At 44.4% G+C, this 22,104-nt stretch overlaps 1 protein-coding gene across 5 annotated transcripts in view; it reads right to left on the bottom strand.

Annotated features, from left to right (window-relative positions):
• The window catches only part of SNED1 (sushi, nidogen and EGF like domains 1), a 3,096,442-nt gene that overhangs the window by 2,267,696 nt on the left and 806,642 nt on the right, over positions 1–22,104 (bottom strand). For 3 of the 5 annotated variants that reach the window (XM_085634426.1, XM_085634427.1, XM_085634428.1), the window contains one exon: positions 12,855–12,968. The exons of the other annotated variants lie outside the window; for them this stretch is intronic. In XM_085634426.1, coding sequence (XP_085490552.1) covers positions 12,855–12,968 — 114 coding nt within the window. The remainder of the gene's footprint in view (positions 1–12,854; positions 12,969–22,104) is intronic. 5 annotated transcript variants of the gene reach the window in all.

Here is a 22,104-nt window from a genome sequence, read left to right as displayed (position 1 = left end):
CACGGGCATTACATTTTGCGATAGGGGGTGGAGGGTCAGGGGGTGTTTCAGCCAAGTGAGCCGGGAGTCACAGTCACAAACGTCCTCTTCTTCCTGAATAAAAGTGAGATTATGCTGCATACTTGTTCATATTTTAAGTAGTTCGCACAGACACAATGTTTTAAAACCAATAAAGTTCCTAATACCCGCCTTCTCTGAACAATTAGCTTGCTGCCCCATCCCCCTCCTCCCTATCCTCTGTTGTGTGAATCCATGAACTAGCCTCCTCCCTCCTGCCATGCATGGTCTGATGTGCTGCCACTGCCCTCAATTTAGTATGATGTACCAGTCCACTCCTCCTGCCCTCCATTGCCCAATTCTATGCCCCATCATTGACCTCCTGCTTAAACTCTGTGCTTAGCTTGCTGCCCCTATTCTCCTTCCCCCTGCCCTCCGATGTCTTTGTGCATGCCCCTGCTCCATCCTTTTTGCCCACCATGTTCCATGGACCTGCCACTCCTATCTACTCTGAGTGTTCTGTTGAGCTGCCACTCCCCTCCCACCTGCCTAGCATTGTCAGATGACTGTAACCTGTCCCTGCCACCTCCACCCTGCCTGTCCACATGCCATGCCCCTATCCTCTTCCTCCTGTCCTACATGGTCCATTGCACTGCCACACCCTTCTGCCCTCCCTGGTCTGTTGTGCTGCAACTGCTCCTCCTGCCTGCCCCGTGTGGTCTGTTGTGAGGTCCCTTCCCCTGAACTTTCTTGTCTGTGCACAGGTCCTGACCCTCCCTTCTATCCTCCATCGTCCTTTGTGCATGCCCCTGCACCCTCCTTCTTGCCCATCATAGTCATTGTGCTGCCACTAACCCTCCCACTTGCCATGCATGGTCTTCTGTGCTGCCATGGCCCCTCCCACCTTCCCTGGGTGGTCAGTTAGCTGCCCCTGACCCCCTCCCACCTTCCCTCCATGGTCTGTGTGAATGCCATCACAGTCTCACTGTTGCTCTTCATGGTGTGTCTTGCTACTAGTGCCCATCCTGCCTGACCTCCATGGCTATCTTGCTGCTCCTGCCCTGCCCCCTTGCCCCCAGCCCTCTGTTTACATGTGCAGACCCCTACTCCCTCCCTCCTGGCTTGTCTGTTCCATTGTAATGCCCCTGATCCGTCCCTCCTGCCCTTTATGTTCTGTTATGCTGCAGCTTTCTCTCCTGTCTGTCCATTATGGTCAGCTAGCTACCATTGCCTCTTGCCCCTCTGTTCTCTGTTGTCCATGTGCATGGTCCTGTCCCCTCCCTCTTGCTTTCTATGGATTGTTGTGCTGCACTCCCGTCCTGCATGCCCTGTGTGGTGTATTGTGCTGCTGCAAACCCTGATGCCTGCCCTGCAGGATCAGTTTGGTGCACCTCTCCATGTCCCTCCTGTCCTCTGTTATCCAAGTCCATGTCCCTATCCCATTTCCTTCCATGATCCAATGTACCATACTTGCAAACATTTTGAACTTGGTAAGAGGGAGATTTTGAAAAAAATCTGGGGTATTGATTTTCCCCTTTGAGTTACATTGAAAAAGAGGATATTGTAGACAGGAGACAGTCAAATAAAGCCCATTTGAGCTTAAAAACATTGGACGTTTCCTGGCTGAATCGGGTCTGTTGGCATGTATGGTTGTACTACCATTGCCTCTTCCTTCTGCCCACAATGGTCTATTACATTGCCACAGCCTTGAAGGAGGGTAGATTTTGTATCACAGGGGGGCCCTGGCCCGTTCTGTCCACACCTGAAGTATGAGACCCTTGTCCTTGCCTTGCCAGCCGCATTTGTAGGCCATATTAAATTGACCAGCGGGTCCTGTGTTGCTATATAATTATCCTGAGACATCCTTACCACTCAGCCAGCATAAAACCCCTGTGTAGGCCCTTCTGTTCAATATGTAGGCCTCTTTGTTAAATTGACCATAGCTCTGCAATTTTAGTGTATAGCAGTCTGAAGGCAGGTCAGCGAGGCCTTCTGCTCCAAACTAGTAGCCCCCACCCTACCCGAGTGCTCCGTGCTCGGTATCAAAGTTTAACATCCCCCTGAAGCTGTCGATATACAGTAGGCTGCATCCTGGACTGGTACTTGCTTCCTGGGCAGGTGTCCCGCTTTTAAGGAAGTGGCAACCGCAGAGCGTCAAGTTAGGAGAACTGAGAAGATTTTATACATGGGAATTGAATTCCCGTACAATACCCATTATTTTCTGCTTGCTCTATGGAACTTACGATAAGCGATTGGCCTGAGAGACTGACCTTTTCACCCAGTCCATTGTCAGCATTAAGTGGGTAAATGACGAAATGTCTGGTAAAATCTGCAGACAAAGCTTTTGGGTAGCATACGTAGGTAGATGTAGCGTGCAAAGGAGCCCACAAAATGATATAAAAAGGGAGCACCCACAGATATCGAGGGACTACCTCGCCGTCTGTATGTAGGTTAACAGGCTGTGCAGGTTTTCCCCAAGAGCTGGGAGCTCTTGTCTTCCTCTGCTTAAAATGTCTTGCTCTGCTTTGCTTGAAGTATCTTATTCTATTTTACCTATATGAAATGTCATGTTATGTTTAACCATTGTTCTCTTTACTTTTGCATTTAAAAGATTTTGTATTGTAATTGCAGGAATGCTTGCTCTAAGAGTAAACGTGAGTGTTCCTAGGTAACATTTTCCTTGGTGTAACTTGTTTCTCATGATGCATTTATAGATGTGTTTTCTCTCTCTCTCTGTCAGTACATTAATTGAGATACAGAGAATATCATGACAGCTGTATGATTATCTGGATTCTGTATTTTGTACTTTATGTCTCTATTCTGCGGTTTCTTTGAAGTTGCATCTTCTCATTAAACTGCCATTGTATTCTGCCTCCAATTCCATGTCTCATATGTCTGTTTTCTTCATTTTTGGAGCAAGCGTTCCTAGGCACCCCGGCTCAAATTAAGGTGCCCCTTTTGTCCCTGACTCACTCTCCTGCTCAGTTCTGTGGTGGCTCCCGGGGCTCTGGGGACCGCCCCTAGCTTCCTTGACCCATAATAGATCTTCCCTCCAACAGCCTCTCTTGCAAGTCCTGTATTGTTGGTTTGTTGCCCCTGCCCCCCTTTCCACTGCCCTCCATAGTCTGTTGTGCTTCCACGGCCCTTCCTGCCTGCTCAGTGTGGTTAAATTGTTGCCTTTGCACCCTCCTACCTGCCTTCAATTTTCAGAGTCCGTGCCCCTGGCCTCTGCCTCTCAACAGTATCCTAATGAACAACTGGATTGCTAACATTCTATATTTATTACAAAAGTGTGGAACGCCTGACATCATCTTGATGTGATCAAAACTGTAATACCTAGAGCATTTCCTTTAGAAATTACATATATGAGAAGGTCTTATTGGCATCAAAATTATGGTTAGTGCTCTAAAAGACTAAAATAAGGACATATTTTCTGAGTTTTCAAATAGCGACAAAGCACTTTTAAATTATTTGTTATCTTTATGTTTTTTTATCCAGTTGACCACTTGATTAAATGTTGCACTTAGGGGAGAGGATGTGGTGTTACTTCCAGAACTGCAGACTTTGCAACTGGGGAACCAGGTTGATGTTTCTGCTTCAGCTCGACATTCTGTGATTCTGGTCAAATCACTTAGTTTCCCCATGTCTACAACCAAAATGAATTTGTTCTTGTGTGATGTAACCAATGCTCATGTAAAGCACTCCAATACCTGACAAGTCTGCACTATATAACACTGCAAAAACACAAAATAATAAGTGTTTTGCACACTTCTGTCATGGGGCTATATTTGGGCTACATCTGGGTGATTTTGGGCTACATTTGGGCTCTTTTGTCTCCGGTGGCCATCTTGGGAGATTTATTTGTTATGAAGTTTCCTAATTTCCTCATGTACTGCAGTCTCCTCAGTAGGAAATGCTTTCAGTTTTTTACTTTGATTCCATCATGAAGGTATTCAGATATGTCACACATTTGCCATACATTCTGAATGTTAGCACTCTAGTTGCTCATTAGATCACTGTAGTAAAACTACTGTTCACCATGGAAGACTGCTCCTGGTATTAAATGTGCATGTTTCAGTCTGCATGTCAGAATTTTTTAATGAAATAGAAGAGGATTTGAGAAGTCACTCAAAATGTGCCCTCATTTTCTTTCTTCAGCATTAATCATAATTTCTATGGCAAAATGAACCCCCTCATTGTGTTCCTTTTTAAATTAAATGTTTTAAGTGTTACCAGTTTATTCCAATCAAGATGGCTTCAGGTGTGCCATACTTTTGTCATAATGAAGACAGTAAGCGCTCTAGTTGTTTTTAAGAACATTCTGGGACATTCTGTTATTGGGCTATACTTGGGCTACATCTGGGTGATATTTGGGCTACATTTGGGCTCTTTTGTCTCTGGTGGCCATCTTGGGAGACTTCTTTGTTATGAAGTTTCCTAATTTCCTCATTTACTGCAGTCTCCTCAGTAGGAAATACTTTCAGTTTTTTACTTTGATTCCATCATGAAGGCATTCAGATGTGTCACACATTTGCCATAAATTCAGAATGTTAGCACTCTTTTTGCTCATTAGATCACTGTAGTAAAGCTACTGCTCACCAGGGAAAACTGCTGCTGGTATTGAAAATGCATGTTTCAGTCTGCATGTCAGAATTTTTTAATGAAATAGAAGAGGGTTTGAGAAGTCACTCAAAATGTGCCCTAATTTTTCTTTCTGCAGCACTAATCATACTTTTTATGGAAAAATGAACCCCCTCATTTTGTTCCTTTTTAAATTAAATGTTTTAAGAGTTACCACTTTAATCCAAGCAAGATGGCTTCAGGTGTGCCATACGTTTATCATAAGTAGGGCTGTTAGCGCTCTAGTAGTTCTTTGGAACACTCTGGGAAGCTGCAGTAGAACACAAAGGAATCAACTGACAGTCTCTGCCCTTGTTGGATGTACATGTTTTACTGAGAATGTCAGACTTCATTCTCACATGACTGAGAAAGATAATGTGAATTTACAGAAAATAAGCTCTCAGTTTAGCTTATAGATCACCTTCCAAACCTCTGTGGTAAAAGCATGAGTAAATATTTTTCTCTCAATCATGATATCCCAGCAGAAGGCTTTTTCACATGGTGAAATCACCTTAGAACATACCACAATTCCTAAAATGAGTATGGTACCATCAACAAATGATTTATAATGTAACTAAAGTCTTAAAACCTTCTATTAACTGCAATGCTTTTTAATGAGGTGCTATCATGTATATTGGTCCCAAGATGGCTACCAACACTTCTTGGATGAAGTGCTGACAGCCAATCAGATCTCAGGACGAGATGTGTGGTTAGGCTCCGCCCACATATATATATGCTTTTAAATGCTATTTTCTCAGGAAATACTGAACAGATTTACACCAGACCTGCAAAAGGCACTTCCTTGACCTTATGGCTACCTCTCTGCCAAATTTCAAGGAATTCTGTTCAGCCGTTCGGGCTGTAGCTGTGTCTAAAGGTCCTATGGAAAAATGCATGGGAAAAACGCGTTTTGGGACCCCTCTTTTATCTCAGCCCCCGCTTGACGAATCACCCCGAGACTTTCAGGGTAGGAGCGGAGCGCAGCGCCCCACCTATTTTGAAAATTTTGCGAGGATTCGTCGACCGGCGCCAAAGTTATTCAAAATAGAATGTTGCGGTTTTCCTATGGAAACAGGGTCCTAACTATAACTACCTACTGGCGACCGCCAGTAGGTAATATATATATATATATATATATATATATATATATATATATATATATATATATATATATATATATATATATATATATGGTCCCACTTAAGCCATTAATGCGTTGAGTTCCACACAATAATGTAATGCAACAACCTGGAACTGCACTGATAGTGATCTAATCATGCTGCTCAAACTACATAACCGAATTAGGTGATTCAATACCCCCAAATGCATTCCCATATTAAAGAATATATCGTAACTAACACGTCAGCCCGAAAGACACAAATATGTTTTAGTAACTCAATGTTCCTATACATTTGCAGACAATTGTATATTAAAGTAAACCAAATACAGACATCCCACAATTCATAACATAACAGGCTCATTTGTAAAGCGTACGATTACCCGTAGGTGTCCTGGCGGTGAATAACAGATGTTTATTGTTACCCAACTCAATGGTACTCATTGTATCGACCTCAGACGGATGACAGGCTGAGTGGACCCGCCGGGATTTTGAACCTGTGACCATGAGGTTGAACACAGGCCCATGCAGTGGCTGCTTTAGTCCACTGAGCCAACAGACCCGGCTTCACTCACTCACATTCACTATGTTTTTATTGTGCGACTGAATCGCACAATAAAAAACACCTAACCCCGAGTACAGGACACGATCGTGATAAAAAATAATAAATCCATGACATGGTAATTCCATTTGAAAGTCAGACACCGCCCTCACGCACATGATTTATATAGTTATGTTCTGCGCTGCGCCTATAGGCTGTATAGGTGCTGTTCAGCACTTTATGGAAAATATAACAAAACGATCACAAACTAAAGTCGCATATTTCTAAGACAAGTGAAACATCACACATTAGCCCAGAGCACATGTAGTATTCCAAATGTGGATCACCACTTAGGCAGCCTGGTGAATCCCGGCTCACAGCAGCTCAAGCCGCGGCGGACATTTCATCACTTTGTGGCGGGCTCTAAACAGACTGAATCACTCTCCATCCAGTACACGACAACTGACATCTGACCCAATTAATATTAAAATTAAAATAAAATTAAAAACTTACCTGACCGGGTCTGCATGCTGCGCCGCCTCTGCCAGGACGTGTGACTGCCCCTACCCCAGCCCTATTATCCGTTGAGATGCACCAGTTGCAGAATCCTTAGTCTCCTCCAAGAGGAGAGCAGGTCCTCCTAGGCACCTCTGGGGTTTTTGTGACCACCGTGCAAAAGCGGAGCAGGGGGTCTAAGGCCCTCCCGTGAGAAACATCATTGTTTTATTTTGAGATGTTGGCATAGCACCAAAATGCTACTTTTCGGCCTCTTCGGAGCACTTTGAGACCTTAATGCAAAAGAGAAAGGAAAGGGTGGGAGGGAATAAAGCACTTCAAGCAACGCCTGCCGAAGCGCACACATGCCAGCATCAGAAGGCACAACACTCAGGCATGCTCGAGACCTACCGCTATGAGACTGAGAAGGAAATGGATGCTGCACCAATGTGATCGTGTGTTAACACTTATAGCGCTCTGGACAAACCGTACCACCTCCAGGTGCTGGTGTCCACAACTAGTTACATGTATCGCGAACGAACAGTTAGGTGAGGGCACGAATGAGGTGCGCTGTTCAGTCTCCTCCCCTAACCCCACCCAAGTCTCCCAGGATGGTCCACAAATCTACCGGAAATGGGTGAAAGTATCCCCAAAATCTCTGAAACAACTCACATGTTTATAGAAAGGATTAGCTCAGACTTGTTTAATTACTAACTTTTTCTGCCAGTCAGTTGCCCTGAAGTCAAACTGTACACATAGACGTTCAAACATCTCCCCGAAAAAGGCTAACGTTTTCCACAGTTTCCATGAAATGCACACAAACAACTTTTAAACGAGTTGTGGGAGTCTGGGTTGAAAACATTCTGCAACGATCTTTCTCAAGCACGAGCCCAAAAACAAGCATTGGCATAGCTCTTTTGGGACCTTACAAGTGTTTAACCATGCAACAGTTGATGTTGTTGCACCAAGGATATTGTGCTGCATAACTAAACACTTATAAGGTCCCAAGGGAACTGTAAAATACCATTTGTTTACTGTTTGGTTCTTTGCCAAACATAATTTACTTCGTAAAAATATTTTAACAAAGATTATATGTTGTTTTTCAGTGTCCTTGTCTTGTGTGCTTTTAATATCACTTGTCTATGCAGATTCCAGGTTCTTAAACAATGAAGGCTTCTTGTGCCAAGAAGCATTATTCAAACATTTATCAAAGGGGAGGCATTCCTGGGCAGTTATAGACCGGGGTGAAGTCAGAGGGACAGAGGTCACAAAATTGTTTGTTAGAGGGTATGTTTTTTATGAGACTGGTAAAATGCATTGTATTGAATGCCTGTTTTTGGTTGTGACATTTCGTCAGTGGGAAAAAGCATTCCACACATGGGTCTTCTCGTCCTGATTGATAATAGTGAGGTGATTCCACCATGAAAGATATTAACCATGCTGCCCACACCAAACAAATCACGATTAGCGTTTCTGCAGGATATTCTGCCGCTGCAAGAGGAGGGACATAAGAGTCCTGCACTCCTCTACCAAACCCTTTTATGGTCTCTCTGCAGCAATAGGCAACAGACCATCAGAAGATATTTCATCAAATGTAAATGCTTGCATATCCAAAAAAGGTTTCACGTAACACCAGACTGAAGTACACACAGTTCAACTACACCCATATGACGTATATGACTCCCCACAAACTCAGGACTGTCTAAGGTGGCGAGGGTCGCAAATGCCAGAGATGCGATCATAAAGATGCAGATTTCATAATTATGAGTTGGGGACGTGCCGTCTTGTGTGGGCTGTGGGAGAAGGTGTTGAGGTCAGCAGGTACAGCGTACATTGGAGGACACAGTGGAGGTGTGCTTGCTGGGGCTCTTCCCTCTGCCACTTAAATGAAAGGTGCGGGATAGGTTCCTGGACCATGCCCTAGTCCTAGCTAGAAGACGAATAGCGTTGGCTTGGAAAGCAGAGGTTGGGCCCGCAACTCTATGTGGAGGCAAGATGTGACCTATTAGGCCGGGGCTGAGTCCTGGTTAGAGAGGAAAAGAGGGTGCTCAGGCGTCGTCCCATTGCAGAACTATGGAGAGAAGTCCTGGAGACTTGGAAGAATCCGGAGCGGGGTCGGAGTGGAGGGGAGAAGTAATAATACACAATCAGATGACAAACATACCTAGGTGGTTGGTGACCCCGATAGCAGCTGAATGATGGCCTGATAGTTAGGTGACTGAAGAGTCATAGTACAGTTGCCCCAAAGTGTTTGAACAGGCAGAGTTTCCTCCTCCCCCCACCAATAAGACACTTCATGGTCGGGAATGAAATTAAATACCTGAGAAGTAGCGATCGGGGGTCCCCTCGCCCCAATGCCTTAACCAGCGCCCTGCTCAATACGTGTGTAAGTGCTCCGATGAAAAATACTTGCTGTTGAACTTGCCTATATGAAATTGTGCAAAACAAATTGGCAGTAAAATAAAAACATGAGGGAAGGAGGAGGAGAAATTGATGCTGTCTAGGAAGGTAAGAAGAATGTAGATGTATGTATGTGTGTGTATGTTGGCGTTTGTAGAATGTGAATTTGTTTGCCAGGTAAACTGCGATCTTGTTATTAAGGGATTTAGAAGTGATGCAGTTGTTCTCAAGATGACCCGGCTGTAAGGGGAGCAGTGTAGTTCGTTTAACTTGTGGGTGATGTGTTTGGATTCCTTCAACTCTTGACGCGCCACCCTGCTGCGTCTATGATACCTTTCAGGGGTTCTATTGGCGGTATTTATATACTACATAAGTAGCCTTGAATAGCAGCTATATAAATATCGCCTATAAAATAAAGCAACCTACGAAGAGTATAATCGCTCTCAATGGTGCACTACTTTTATTTGGAGAGGTACGAGGTTATATATAAATGCATATGCATTTTACATGTAAGTGTATAATTAGAAGATGTTAAATGACTGTTAAGGTAATGAATTACTTCCGGCATATGTCTCGCGAAATAATGTCCAGAATAAAAAAATAATGCTCTACAAAACTGCAAAAACAAGAAAATCAACGTAATTAGAAACAACTGCCGAGTCACTAGGCAGGGCTTTAGGTGTGTAGTGGTTTCAAAGGGACAATAACCTTATCGGATTATACTACAGGCAGACCAAAATAAAAAGAATAGATAAACGAGGGTCTCATCGTATCATGATCTAGTAGCTAATGAGGGAGTGGGATCAACAGCCGGTAATAGCGGTCTTAAGAAGGGGAGTGAGCTGATCACATCGCTTGAAGGAGCTCATAAAATAGTAGCACTTCTCTTCTATTGGCTGCCCTTTCATCCTTTTCCCAGGAACTCGAATAGTACGTGTATGCGTTACCTGTCAATGCTTTTTAGAAGTTTGCCAACATTGGCTCAAAGCTGTTCGAACGCAGACATGATTGCAGCATGGGAGACCAGCACCGGAAGAAAGAAGCAGACGAACGCAGCAAAAGAAATTATTTCCTGTCTCCTATCTTTACATGTCCAGCTTATTTCCGGCATCCCCTGGCGCAGCAACTACGAGAAACATGCGCATTGCACTTCCAGTTCCAAGATGTCCCCGGCGTGCAAGGAGTAAAGCGTTGTTTCCTGAGCTAAGATGGCAGGTACGATCACGCACGCCAGCTTCAATAGGGAGTTACGGTATACTGTTCGAATGGGCTGCAGAGAGAGGATTTTTTGGGCAGTTTTGTATAGCGCAAACTCGACCCAAAGACATTTTGATAGGCGTGAGGGGAATTACTGGACACAGACAAGGAGTAGGTCAAATACGGAGATGGGCATGTTATTCACTCAGAATAGTTTCATATTTAAATTAAATACTCTTTGTGCAGACAGGCTGTGAGGAGCATTATACTGAATATGTAATTTATTCTAAACTCAGAAGAACGTACTTTCTAAAATTCATTTTAAATTATGTCAATCTGTTTTCTTTTTTCATATGATCTTAATAAAAAAAATTTAACATTCATTTGAAAGCGTCCGCACCTTCACAAAAGCAAAAGAGCAGAACCCTGGCAATGGAACACTTACAAAATCACAGGCCGTGCAATGTGATGTCTCGAGACAGGGACCCACGTCCGTGCAGAGGGGAGGACTCTCTTCACTGCGTCAAAGTGAAAAGGAAACAACTGTTGAGGGCGGGGTATTCTTTCAGGTTCACGGTTGGATCATTTTGTGTGGAATAGATAGATCTCGTCAAGAAATCGGATTTTGAACTTCCTTTGTGCTGATCTTATTGTTAAAATGGAAAATGTGGTGGTATCGCCCACAGTGGTGATGTCTGATGACATGTTGAAAGATCACCATTGTGACGTACGTGTCCCTGGTATAACAAGCATTGGCCGCACGGCCGTGAAAGTGACGCGGCCGAGTGGTCGCGAAAGTGAAAGTGATCTCATGTTTAATGAGGAAGAGAGGGGGAGCGGGGTGTGTGTAGAGTTAATGTGAGCCATAACGAGCAGATGGCGGCTGCACGCGCGCGTAACCGCAAGCTTGAGGCCAGCAAAAGCGTGTGGTAGCACTTTGAAAACCCCAGTTACTAAATGTCTCGCAGAGCAGCGCATGCGCTGGCTCAGGCGAGACCTAAAAACGGGGGGTGGGGGGGGATGGGGGGAGGGTGTAGGGGAACGTGTTTAGAGGGGCATGAAAAGCAAAGTAAGTTAAGGGGGAGCCTGAAAAACAAAGTAAGTCAAAGGGGGGTCTGAAAAAGAATGTAATGTGAGCATGTAAGGAGAAAGGAAAATAGGCGTGGGCTTGGAGAAGTAGCAGGCATTTGAGTCACTAATGGCGAGGAGAGCACTGGAGAGAGCTGGCCCGGTGACCTGCTGTTACACATGCTGTCTTGAAGGAGCGTGCCTCGATGCGGCCCTGCTGGAAAGGGTGAGCGGACATTGCTACGGCTCCATTCCCGTATATATCATGACTCGAGTTGCAGCGAACGGACTTCATTATGTTGTTGCTAATTGAAATAGGTTTATTTGAAAAAGGTGACACTAGTAGGTTATTTGAACAAGCATTGGCCGTGCGATCGTGAAACTGACGCAACCATGAAAGTGATCTCATGCTTAATGAGGAAGAGAGGGGGGGCGGGTTGTGTGTGTGGAGTTAATGAGCCATGATGAGCAGATGGCGGCTGCGTGCGTGCACGCGCGCGTAACCGCAAGCTTGAGGCCAGCCAAAGCGTGTGGTCAGATTTTTAAAAGCCCACTTGGGAGGCACGAGCAGGACAACTTGGGCTGTCTGGAGTGACGTCCTTCTTGGTACCACGCAGCCGCTTTTAGGAGCACTTGTGGTAAATTTCAGTGACTAATGAAGGTGCAGATTACCTTAAAGCCCCTGGGTCGGGTCCCACTCCCGCGCCGCCTCTGCTGCACTGCTCCTGAACAGGAAGAACAGGCATGCTGCTCCCTCACCTCCTGTAAGCCAATCACAACGCTGTAATGGCAGCGTTGTGATTGGTGTGGAGTCCAGGGCGGCGCCCAGTGAGTCCTGGATGGCGCCCAGCCGGGCACCAGTAGGAACGCTATTTTCTCTATGTAGGCTGCCTACATAGAGAAAATGTAGAGTGTGCATGATTGTTTTGCTCGGCCCCAGGGCCGAACAAACAGTCAGGGCACTCAGAGTGGTGGATGCCACTCCTCCTCGACCCGCCCACCCCCAACCAAGCATAGGCTCCCGCCCGCGCCCAACCAGGCATACCCTTGCCCTCTGATTTCTTGCAGAGAATAAAATGGTATTTAAAATACCATTTTATTTTCTGCTTCACGCACTGCGAAAAAGCAGTGGGGCAGCGCTCCAACGCCCTAATGGAGCTGCCACCACTGCATAATAGTGTCACATAAAGTCTTTTAAGCGTAGAGAGGAGCCAGAGACAGTTTTCCATAATGGATGCCTCACAGTAGAAATACTCTGTTCACAGTGGAACCCTTCGAAGTGGTTTGGGAATTCATATATACAAAATCAGTTGTCCACATACATTTTTGACACCAAGATGCAATACAGAGTTACCGTAAGGAGTGAGAACATATATGTGGCGACAAGCAACATACGTGAGACCGTTTCGGGATACACACCTGCGTTACAGTGGGGTCCCATATAGAACTCAGGACAGGCACAGATGTAGTTATCAACGAGGTCAATACATGTTCCTCCATTCAAGCAGGGTCTGGAATCACACTCATTTATATCTGAGAATAAAAACATCATCTTATCAGCTTGTCATTCAGACTGAGTGGCTAGTACTACAGTTTCTGAATGATGTTATACTTCATGTGGATGCTCAGATCTCTAATCTAACGACTACTTTTGAGTGCATTCTCGTTGAACCTCGGGCGACCGTCATCCTCCAGGTCATTACAGACATGTTGAAATAATTAGACTAACATACCTGAAATCAATGATTTCTAGGTGAAAGGTTCAAGACTGGAGGCAGAATCCATAATGATCTGGAATGTTGAGGTCAACTTACATGCACCCCACTGTTTTATGTGCCCTGTTACAATGCCTTTTACCATGGTTATTTGTGTTTACGGCTCTGAATGTTCCTTCTGTACCCAGTTCATCTATATGGTGTGTTCTAATTGTAAATGCCCTTCATTTTTTTGTGTGTGGTCTGGACCTATAGCCCCTTCTTGGTTGCTTGCTGTGAGCAATTTTCTATTTGCCCTTTGGAAATGCTAGCGTTGAGGAAATATGAATTTTATGATCAGTTATGTCCCCTATCTTAGACACCAACGGCTCCATGTATATGCCACAAGTACATGTATGTTCCCTCCAGTTCCAGTTATGAAGACGCAAATACATATGCGTCCACCGTTAACATGTCCTCTTTCAGATCCGCCATGAATGGGTCGGATATTCCGTTCCTAAGTATCAAAGGCCACCGACTTTATGTGGTTCACTTTCACCATTTTACAGTTCAGGCGAGTAGGCCCTGAATTCTGCCATCAAGCCTTTTCCTGCCTTCTACCTCTGACAGCTCCAGTCTGAGCTCGCATCTGTATCCATGAACTTTGTCCTACTCCCTGCACGGCTAACGGTGCCTGACTCGGCCTGTTGCCTGCCAAAAACTGTATTTCACCTTCAAGATTATCTGCTCCGCTCCTCATCCAATGCATTCCTGTCTAGTAGTTTAGGTAAACATTCTTTCAGCTACCGAGCAAAGGGCCTGGCCTCACTGTCCTCATGCAAGTAATTCATAGCCCCTGTTACCATGGAAGATTCCTGCCCCCTCGCATCTCATGTAGACACTTAGACGCTTGTACACGCACTAACAGTCAGTATAGAATAGATTCCGTCCGAGACACCTTTTCCTTTTGGATAACACAGTTCTTTAAACATAAGATATTAGATATGATTTGGGATTAGGTTGACTTGACCCCCCAGACTTCTGTCTCCACATGTAGAGCTAAATGTCAAGTCCCCTTCACCCTCTAGTTGCACGTCTATCACACGTCATGCGGCTGCGCGCGCATCTCTGCCAAGTATTTCTGCTGACATTGCAGGATTCTCTTATGGATCCACCCACTTGTGACATCATGTATAATGACGTTTCTAGTTTACGCCTATATGTACGCCTTTTTTCATTACGTATGTGTATTCTTATCTGTCTTATCAGCTGTTACGCCTCCTGCATCTGTCTTACTGCAATTTATTTCATATATATATGATTACCTGTCAATAATGTATTGCCTTCCCTTCCTGAACCCTCGTGGTGATGGAATTTGATGCCTATGGTTCGAACCATAATTCCTTTATAGAGGAATAAAGCCTTTCAGAACCTCTAATACCACGGATTCTGCCTCTTATTTTACTGAGTTATTCTTACTAGATTTTACCGCATCAAAAATAGTATAGGTAATTAAATATTTACCACATAAATTGGCGCCCGAACAGGGACGCTTTCTCATCTCACGCGCCGGAGGTGCGTTGCAGGCCCGGTCTCCTGCCACAGCTGGACGGACAACAACGCGTACCCGCAGGATTTCCTGTATCTCCCTCCGGCCAAGCGGGGGTGACTGAGGCTGCGATCAACACCCAGACGAGGCGGTGAGAAGTGCGAAGTATCCCGACCAGAGCCTAGCTGAGAGAGCAAGATCCGAGGTATACAGAGGCCCACCAGATTTCGAAGTTCCGCGTCGAGTCGAGTCCAGTCCGGTCCAGTCCAGTTCAGTTCCGAGGCCTTCCGTTCCGTGCTACCCGGTGAGTACCGTTGCCGGGGAGGCATTTAGACGTGCACATAGTCTGTGCCGGTCAAGACGGGTTTGGGTACACAAATCAGGTCTGCACTGTTTCAGCAGTGTATCTGTACTGTTTTAGCAGTATATCTAGTATGTCTTGTATATAATTCAGTATCATCCAGTGTTAGTATTATGTCAGTAACTAGTTTTCTATTAGTTATCATTGTTCGTTAAATGTTAAATGTTTTGATACGTTCTACATATTCTACATATTGTGGTGTGAATGATTGTTCATTATTGTGTTTATTGTATTAAGTGTGTTCAAGATTAAGTAACCAGGTCTAAAAATGCCGCTCTTTTCAAAATTAAGACAGATCAAAACTAGAAAAGGGGTACTCGAAGAAGCTGTTCCCATTCCACCTAGGGACACCCCAGGGTACTTTATGTATCATAAGCATGGCCTAGACGCCGTATTATTTCTTGATTTATGGGTAGACTATACCAAGGATTTACCAGAAAGTCAGAGGTGGCCCGCAGCTGGGACATGGGATGCAGATTGCATCATGAGAGTAGAAGAAGAATTATGGAAAAAGAAAGCCAGACAGTCACAGAAAGATGCCATTGAATTATGGCGTAAAGAATCATATAGACGTACAGAAAAAGCGCTCAGACAGGAAGAGAAAAGTAGGGAGAATTCAAATAAAGCCCGAGAAAATATATTAATTGAGGAAGGTACCCGAGTAAAAGCAGAACAAGTAGACAGACAAAGAAACACCCTTATGAATGGTATGTATCCTCTTCTGGCCGAAGGTCTACCTAAGGCCACCCCGGAAATACCGAAAGACTTGCCACCTCCATTGCTCCCGATAAAAGCACATCCCAAAACCGCAAAAGATGTTTTCCTTTCTTCCTATTTAGACGATGTAGCTCCCGAATATGTTAATACCACACCACACACACCGCTTGCCGATGGTGTTCAACGCCAAGATCATCCGTCTGTATCCCCGCGACAACAAACTCCTACGCACGTTCCCACAGGTCCGTCCGTTTCTACCGCTTTTCCCGCATCTACAATTTCTATCTTACATCCAACAAATCCTTTCGTGCCCAGCACCTCAGATGGTGCTACAGGAGGTACGACAGACATTTTTGCCACGCCACCGCGAGGAAATAAATTGACCCTTAGAGAATTAGCATGCCAACGTACACCCCAACTAGCAACTTCCGACATGTTTAAAGACCATCTTGTGGATTGTAGATATGATCCAGTGCCAGGTAGGCAGGACAGACTGCTACTGTCATCACTACGCATACGACGAGCTACAATGTATTTAATGACGATACCAGGAATGGTTGAGCATCTAGACAATATATATCACTTTGTCCAATCAGGGCGAGGCCCTGAAAGTATTAACGAAGCCATGGAATACCAGAAAGTGGATGTACAGAGACAACTGTTACGCTTCTTCATAAACTGCGTGATCAGGAACCAAGACAGGCCTGAGGTAGATCATGATACCATGCAGAAACTCGCCAAATGGGGTCAGAATATATCAGACGGGAAACATGATAGACAGGCGTGTATAGTCGCCATGTACCGAAAGATCCGCAAAGAAGTAGAACGAATACATAAAGAAAGATTAGAGGCAGACAGAACTGAATCAGAGGGAGAGGAGGAGCAAGAATCAGAAATGGCCGCAGGACATTTAGAAACGATGGCTTATGTAGGTAGAGGAAGATCTCTTAATAATACTAGATGCTTTAATGATCCAATACGTCCGATACGCCCAGAATGTAACAGAAATTTCCAAACCCCTATGTTAAATATAAGGTCTCCTGAACACCTATTTCAAGCCGCTGATAAATTACTCCGAGACCGAAGGGGGTATCATATGCTCGATTCTATGGATGAACAAGAATTAGCCAGGTCAGCAGTACTATGGGCTGACAGTCCCGGAAAATACAGTGATGATGCGCTAGCACACACGTTTTTGAACCTTACCCCAGACGAACAGCGTTTAGCTGGTATATACATGATTCAACAACTCCTTATATTATATAAAAGCCAACACTCCGATCCTGGTCCCCTACCTGACATATTGACAGAATTACTCACGAATAGATGGAGAGGTTCAGGTACTGATTTAATTAAAGAAATTCTAGAATTTCGAAACCAGTATATTGTTTTCGTATGCCCAGAACATGTCTCAGTTCCCATCAAGGAAAGAACAACGTATTACATGGATAGACAGAATCCCTTACGCGAAGTACACCCTATCAGAATTGATGACGATAATTTCAAACGAGTGTTTGTGTACACGCCCATAACTAAAATTGAATTATTAGAGATGAAGAAAGTAGTACCTAGCCATGACAAGGACCCAGCGGGTTTCCACCGTGAGATCAAAGACATGTTACTCATGGGAGAGTATACCTACCCTGACATTATGAAAATATTAAAAGTATTAATGCCTGCTGGTGTCTACGAAAAACTCAAAGAAAAGGATTGGGAGGTGGGAGATCAGAAGATAGATTGGACAGCATTAGAAACCGAAGAAAAGGCCCGAGCTCCAGGTTCAGGGCTTGGGGAAAAGACTACAGCACTACCAGGATTACTAGTGCAGGTACTGCCACGTTTATTAAGTACGAAAAAGGAAGACTGGGGTGCAATCTCAGCCTGTAAACAAAAGCAAGATGAAGACACTAGTGATTTCTATTCCCGATTTGAAAAATGTTTTGGTATAAATAGTGGCATAAAAGCAAGTAGCGAGTCATATCCACATCTGTTTGTGACAAAATTAGTTGAAAATTCCCTGCCCCAAGTTAAGAATAGAGTATTGAAATTCGAGAGTACCTGGCAAGGTAACACCCCGTCACAGATGTTACAAATGTTACAATATCATCACAATAGAATTAGAGAAGAACAAGAACATGAACAAAGACGTATGAAAGACACGAAAATGAAAATGTTTGTTGCTCAGTCAGTTCCAGCTGATGGTCACAAAAAGGGTGATTCCGCAGGTCCTGTAAAAGGGACATGCAACTATTGTAAACAGTCAGGTCATTATATACACGATTGTGCAGTTCTGAAACATAATATCGCCACGGGTAAAACCCAGGAGAGACCACGTCCACCTAGACAGGATCAGAACCAACAACAAATCCCTCAGCATGCACAATCTAGGCCCGCTCCACAACAGGCAGCTCCACAACAGACCGTAGCCACATCACAGCAGCAGCCTATTGCTGCCACACAAGCAACAACGCAACAGATGTATCAGTATGCACAAGCAGATTATCCCGATTATCAGCGATACACATGAAATAGCCTAGAGAGGGAAGTTGGCTTACCCCTTATCGAGGTTCCTGTAGATCAAGAGGGACCTTATGTACATAGTGAACTATTAGGGGAAGACAGAAAGTTTTTACTTGATACAGGGGCAAGCAGAACAACTATACGACGCAGTGAAGTTCCAGGGGCACCCCTCTCAGGCTCACAGAATATTTCCCTTGGATTCTCAGGAAAGCCTATCATTAACGAAGTATCGCAACCCCTTCCACTTACAGTTGGTCCATTGACACGAACTACAGATTTATTGCTTACTAAATCATGTCCAGAAAACCTGTTAGGTATAAAAACATTGAAAGCTCTAGGAGCTATAATATGTTGTTCTCCGGAAGGAGTAAGATTATTTTTACGTGACTTCAAAGGTCACTATGTGTCCAGAGACATGGATCACCGGCTGCAGAATTTACCTACACATTTATGGGCACAAGGCCCCACTGATGTTGGTTGCATGAACATTACACCATATCGAGTCACACTAAAAACAGGAGTGGTACTACCACGAATGCGACAATACAAGTTACCACCAGAAGCTGAAGTGGCTTTACTGCAAATCATTGACGAGCTCATCGCGCAAGGAGTGGTTGTGGAAACCGACTCAAATGTATGTAATTCACCGATAATTCCGATTCTTAAAACAACGGATCCAAAAGCTCCGCCAGTATATCGATTAGTTATTGATCTGCGCGAATTAAATAAATGCATTGTACCACAATACCCCGTGGTCCCAGATATCTCTTCATTACTAACAGCTATTGATTCAGGAGCAACGTTCTTTACTGTAATTGACCTCAAGAATGCCTTCTTTAGCGTCCCAATCGATCCGGAAAGTCAATACTTGTTCGGATTCAGTTTAAATGGACGAAGTTTTAAATTCACACGCGCACCTCAAGGATTCACAGAAAGCCCCAGCATCTATAGCCAAGCACTAAAACGAGAACTTGACAGTATCCACATGCCAGTTAACACTGCCCTGCTTCAATATGTCGATGATCTGCTGATCACCGCTCGAAGCGAACCTGAATGTGAAAAAGCATCACTGACGGTTTTACAATTTTTAGCCGACAAGGGGCACAAGGTGTCCCCTTCTAAGCTGCAATTCTGTGTCCAGCAAGTTGTTTACCTTGGGCACTTGCTGTCCAAGGAGGGAAGACAGCTTACACCCGACCGCATCCAGTTAATTGCCAACATGCCACCACCCAAGACACAAAAGGAGGTGCGGGCTTTTATAGGTCTCACTTCATACTGTAGGCAGTGGATCCCTCAATATGCATTTTTAGCAAAACCACTTATTCAGTTGACAACACAGGAGGCAGCCAGATCGACTGTCCTCCCTTGGACTCAAGAACACACACATGCCTTTGAAAGCTTAAAGAAAGCTTTATGTCAAGCACCTGTTTTAGCAACACCATGTTACAGTAAACATTTTACACTTTTTGTTACAGAACGCGAAGGTACTGCCTTGTCAGTACTCACTCAGGAACAAGCAGGATCACACAAACCATGTGCTTATTTTTCTAGTACATTAGATCCCGTAGCCCAGGCTCTTCCTGCGTGCCTGAAATCAGTGGCAGCAACAGCTTTAGCAATAAGACAAAGCGATGCCATAGTATTAGGACATCAATTGACAGTACAAGTACCACATGCAGTAGAGGTTCTTCTGAACCGAACGCAAACACAACACCTGACTATAGCAAGACTTACCGGTTACGAATTGACATTGTTTCAGCCACACATAGAAATCAGACGTTGTAATACATTGAATCCTGCCACACTTTTGCCAGTCAATGGAACAGACCCATTAGCACATGATTGTATTGAAGTCATTACTATCACGACGAAACCCAGACAAGACTTGACAGATATCCCATTGTCAGATCCAGACCTGACGTTGTATGTAGATGGTTCATGCATGAGAACAAATACAGGAGAGTTAGTGGCCGCGTATGCAGTCACAACAGACACTGAAGTCATTGAAACAAATTGTATTAACACTTTGTCAGCTCAAGCAGCAGAGCTCATCGCTCTGACACAAGCCTGTATTCAAGCCACCAATAAGAAAGTCAACATATACACAGATTCACGTTATGCATTCGGAGTCGTCCATGACTTCGGCGTGCTGTGGCGAGAGAGAGGTTATTTAACTTCTCACGGTGCCCACATCCAACACGGACCCCTCATTCAAGCTTTATTAGATGCGATTCATCTACCCACTGCAATATCTATTATGAAATGCAAAGCCCATACGAAAGTTACCGATATCATTTCTCAGGGTAACGACCTAGCTGACAGAACAGCTAAACAGACTGCTCAAACTCACACAACTGACACGACAAAGACAATAGTTCCGACACCAACACATTGCATGACAGTTAAGGATCCCGCCCTTGATGTAATTGACATACAGACACATGCTACACCAGAAGAAATAAAGAAATGGACTGAATTAGGAGGGATCCAAACGGATCAAGGATGGATGACGAAGGAAAAATCTATATGGTTTCTTCCCGACTCCATGGTTCAAGTCATCATTAACACAATACATAGTCCAGCGCACCTAGGAGAGAAAGCTATGCTAGACAGCATTCAACACATCTGGTTCAACAAACATTTACGAGCAGCAGCAAAACAAAAAGTACGTACCTGTATGATATGTTGTCAGTTTAACCCAGGTAAAAGCATTCCCGTAGAACAGGGTGGATTTCAATCTCCTGATCACCCTTTTGAAGTCCTCCAGATGGATTATATCCAGATGGAACGATGTCGAGGATTCAAATATGTTCTCGTAGTTGTTTGTGCTCTTTCCCGTTGGACAGAAGCCTACCCGGTTTCAGATTACACTGCCCCGACTACTGCCAAACAGTTAGTTCGAGAATTCTTCCCACGGTACGGTTTACCACGTGTTGTATACTCAGATAACGGCCAACCATTCTCATCCGAACTAATGAAACACGTTTCACTTTTGTTAGGTTACCAATGGAAATTCCACTGTGTCCGACATCCCGAGGCAGCAGGTCTCGTGGAACGCCATAATCAAACTCTGAAAATTAGATTGTCCAAAATATGTAGAGAAAAAGGTGTTGATTGGATAGTAGCCTTACCAGTTGCACTCTTTTACATGAGAATGGTAGCACATTCCCGAACAGGGCTATCCCCGTATGAGGTGATCTTCGGTAGACCACCAAATATGTGGGGGACGCCTATACCTCGTAAAATAACTGATGTTGACTGTAATATGCTGACAGATTACCTGGCTTCCTTGATGTCTGCACTACAATCTTGTCGTTCACAGGTAGCTGCAGCTTTTCCCGATAACACTGAGGTGAAGCCCCATGACGTGGTTCCAGGTGACCTGGTTCTTGTGAGGAATTTCGACCGAAAGATCCAGCTGGAGCCTAGGTGGAAGTCGCCCAAGCTCGTCCTACTGACTACAAGGACAGCCGTGAAGATTGAGGGACGTAAAGGGTGGTTGCACTCGAGCCATATCAAAAACTTTTATGGACTACCGTCCGATGTGAACACTCAGCCCTGCATTCCCTCACAGACAGATTCAAAGCTCCCCTTGGTTGAACAGACGGAGCACGAACTCTATAAACTGAAACTAAGGTCTAGCAAGTCAGACAATTTGATTGTTTAAGTCCTCTCCAAGGTGAATCGGTTGAATTTGTCTCTTACATGTATCCTCTAGACCGAAATAGAGAGAGAAATCGACAGATACAGCTTAAAAAGCATGCGTACTGTAAAACACTTCATAGTCACTGCATCGTGACATTATTAATTTTGTTTTTTCTAAGTTTT

Source organism: Triturus cristatus, chromosome 11 (genome assembly GCF_964204655.1).
Source record: "Triturus cristatus chromosome 11, aTriCri1.1, whole genome shotgun sequence".
NCBI lineage: Eukaryota > Metazoa > Chordata > Amphibia > Caudata > Salamandridae > Triturus > Triturus cristatus.
This window is presented reverse-complemented; position numbering and strand designations above follow the sequence as displayed.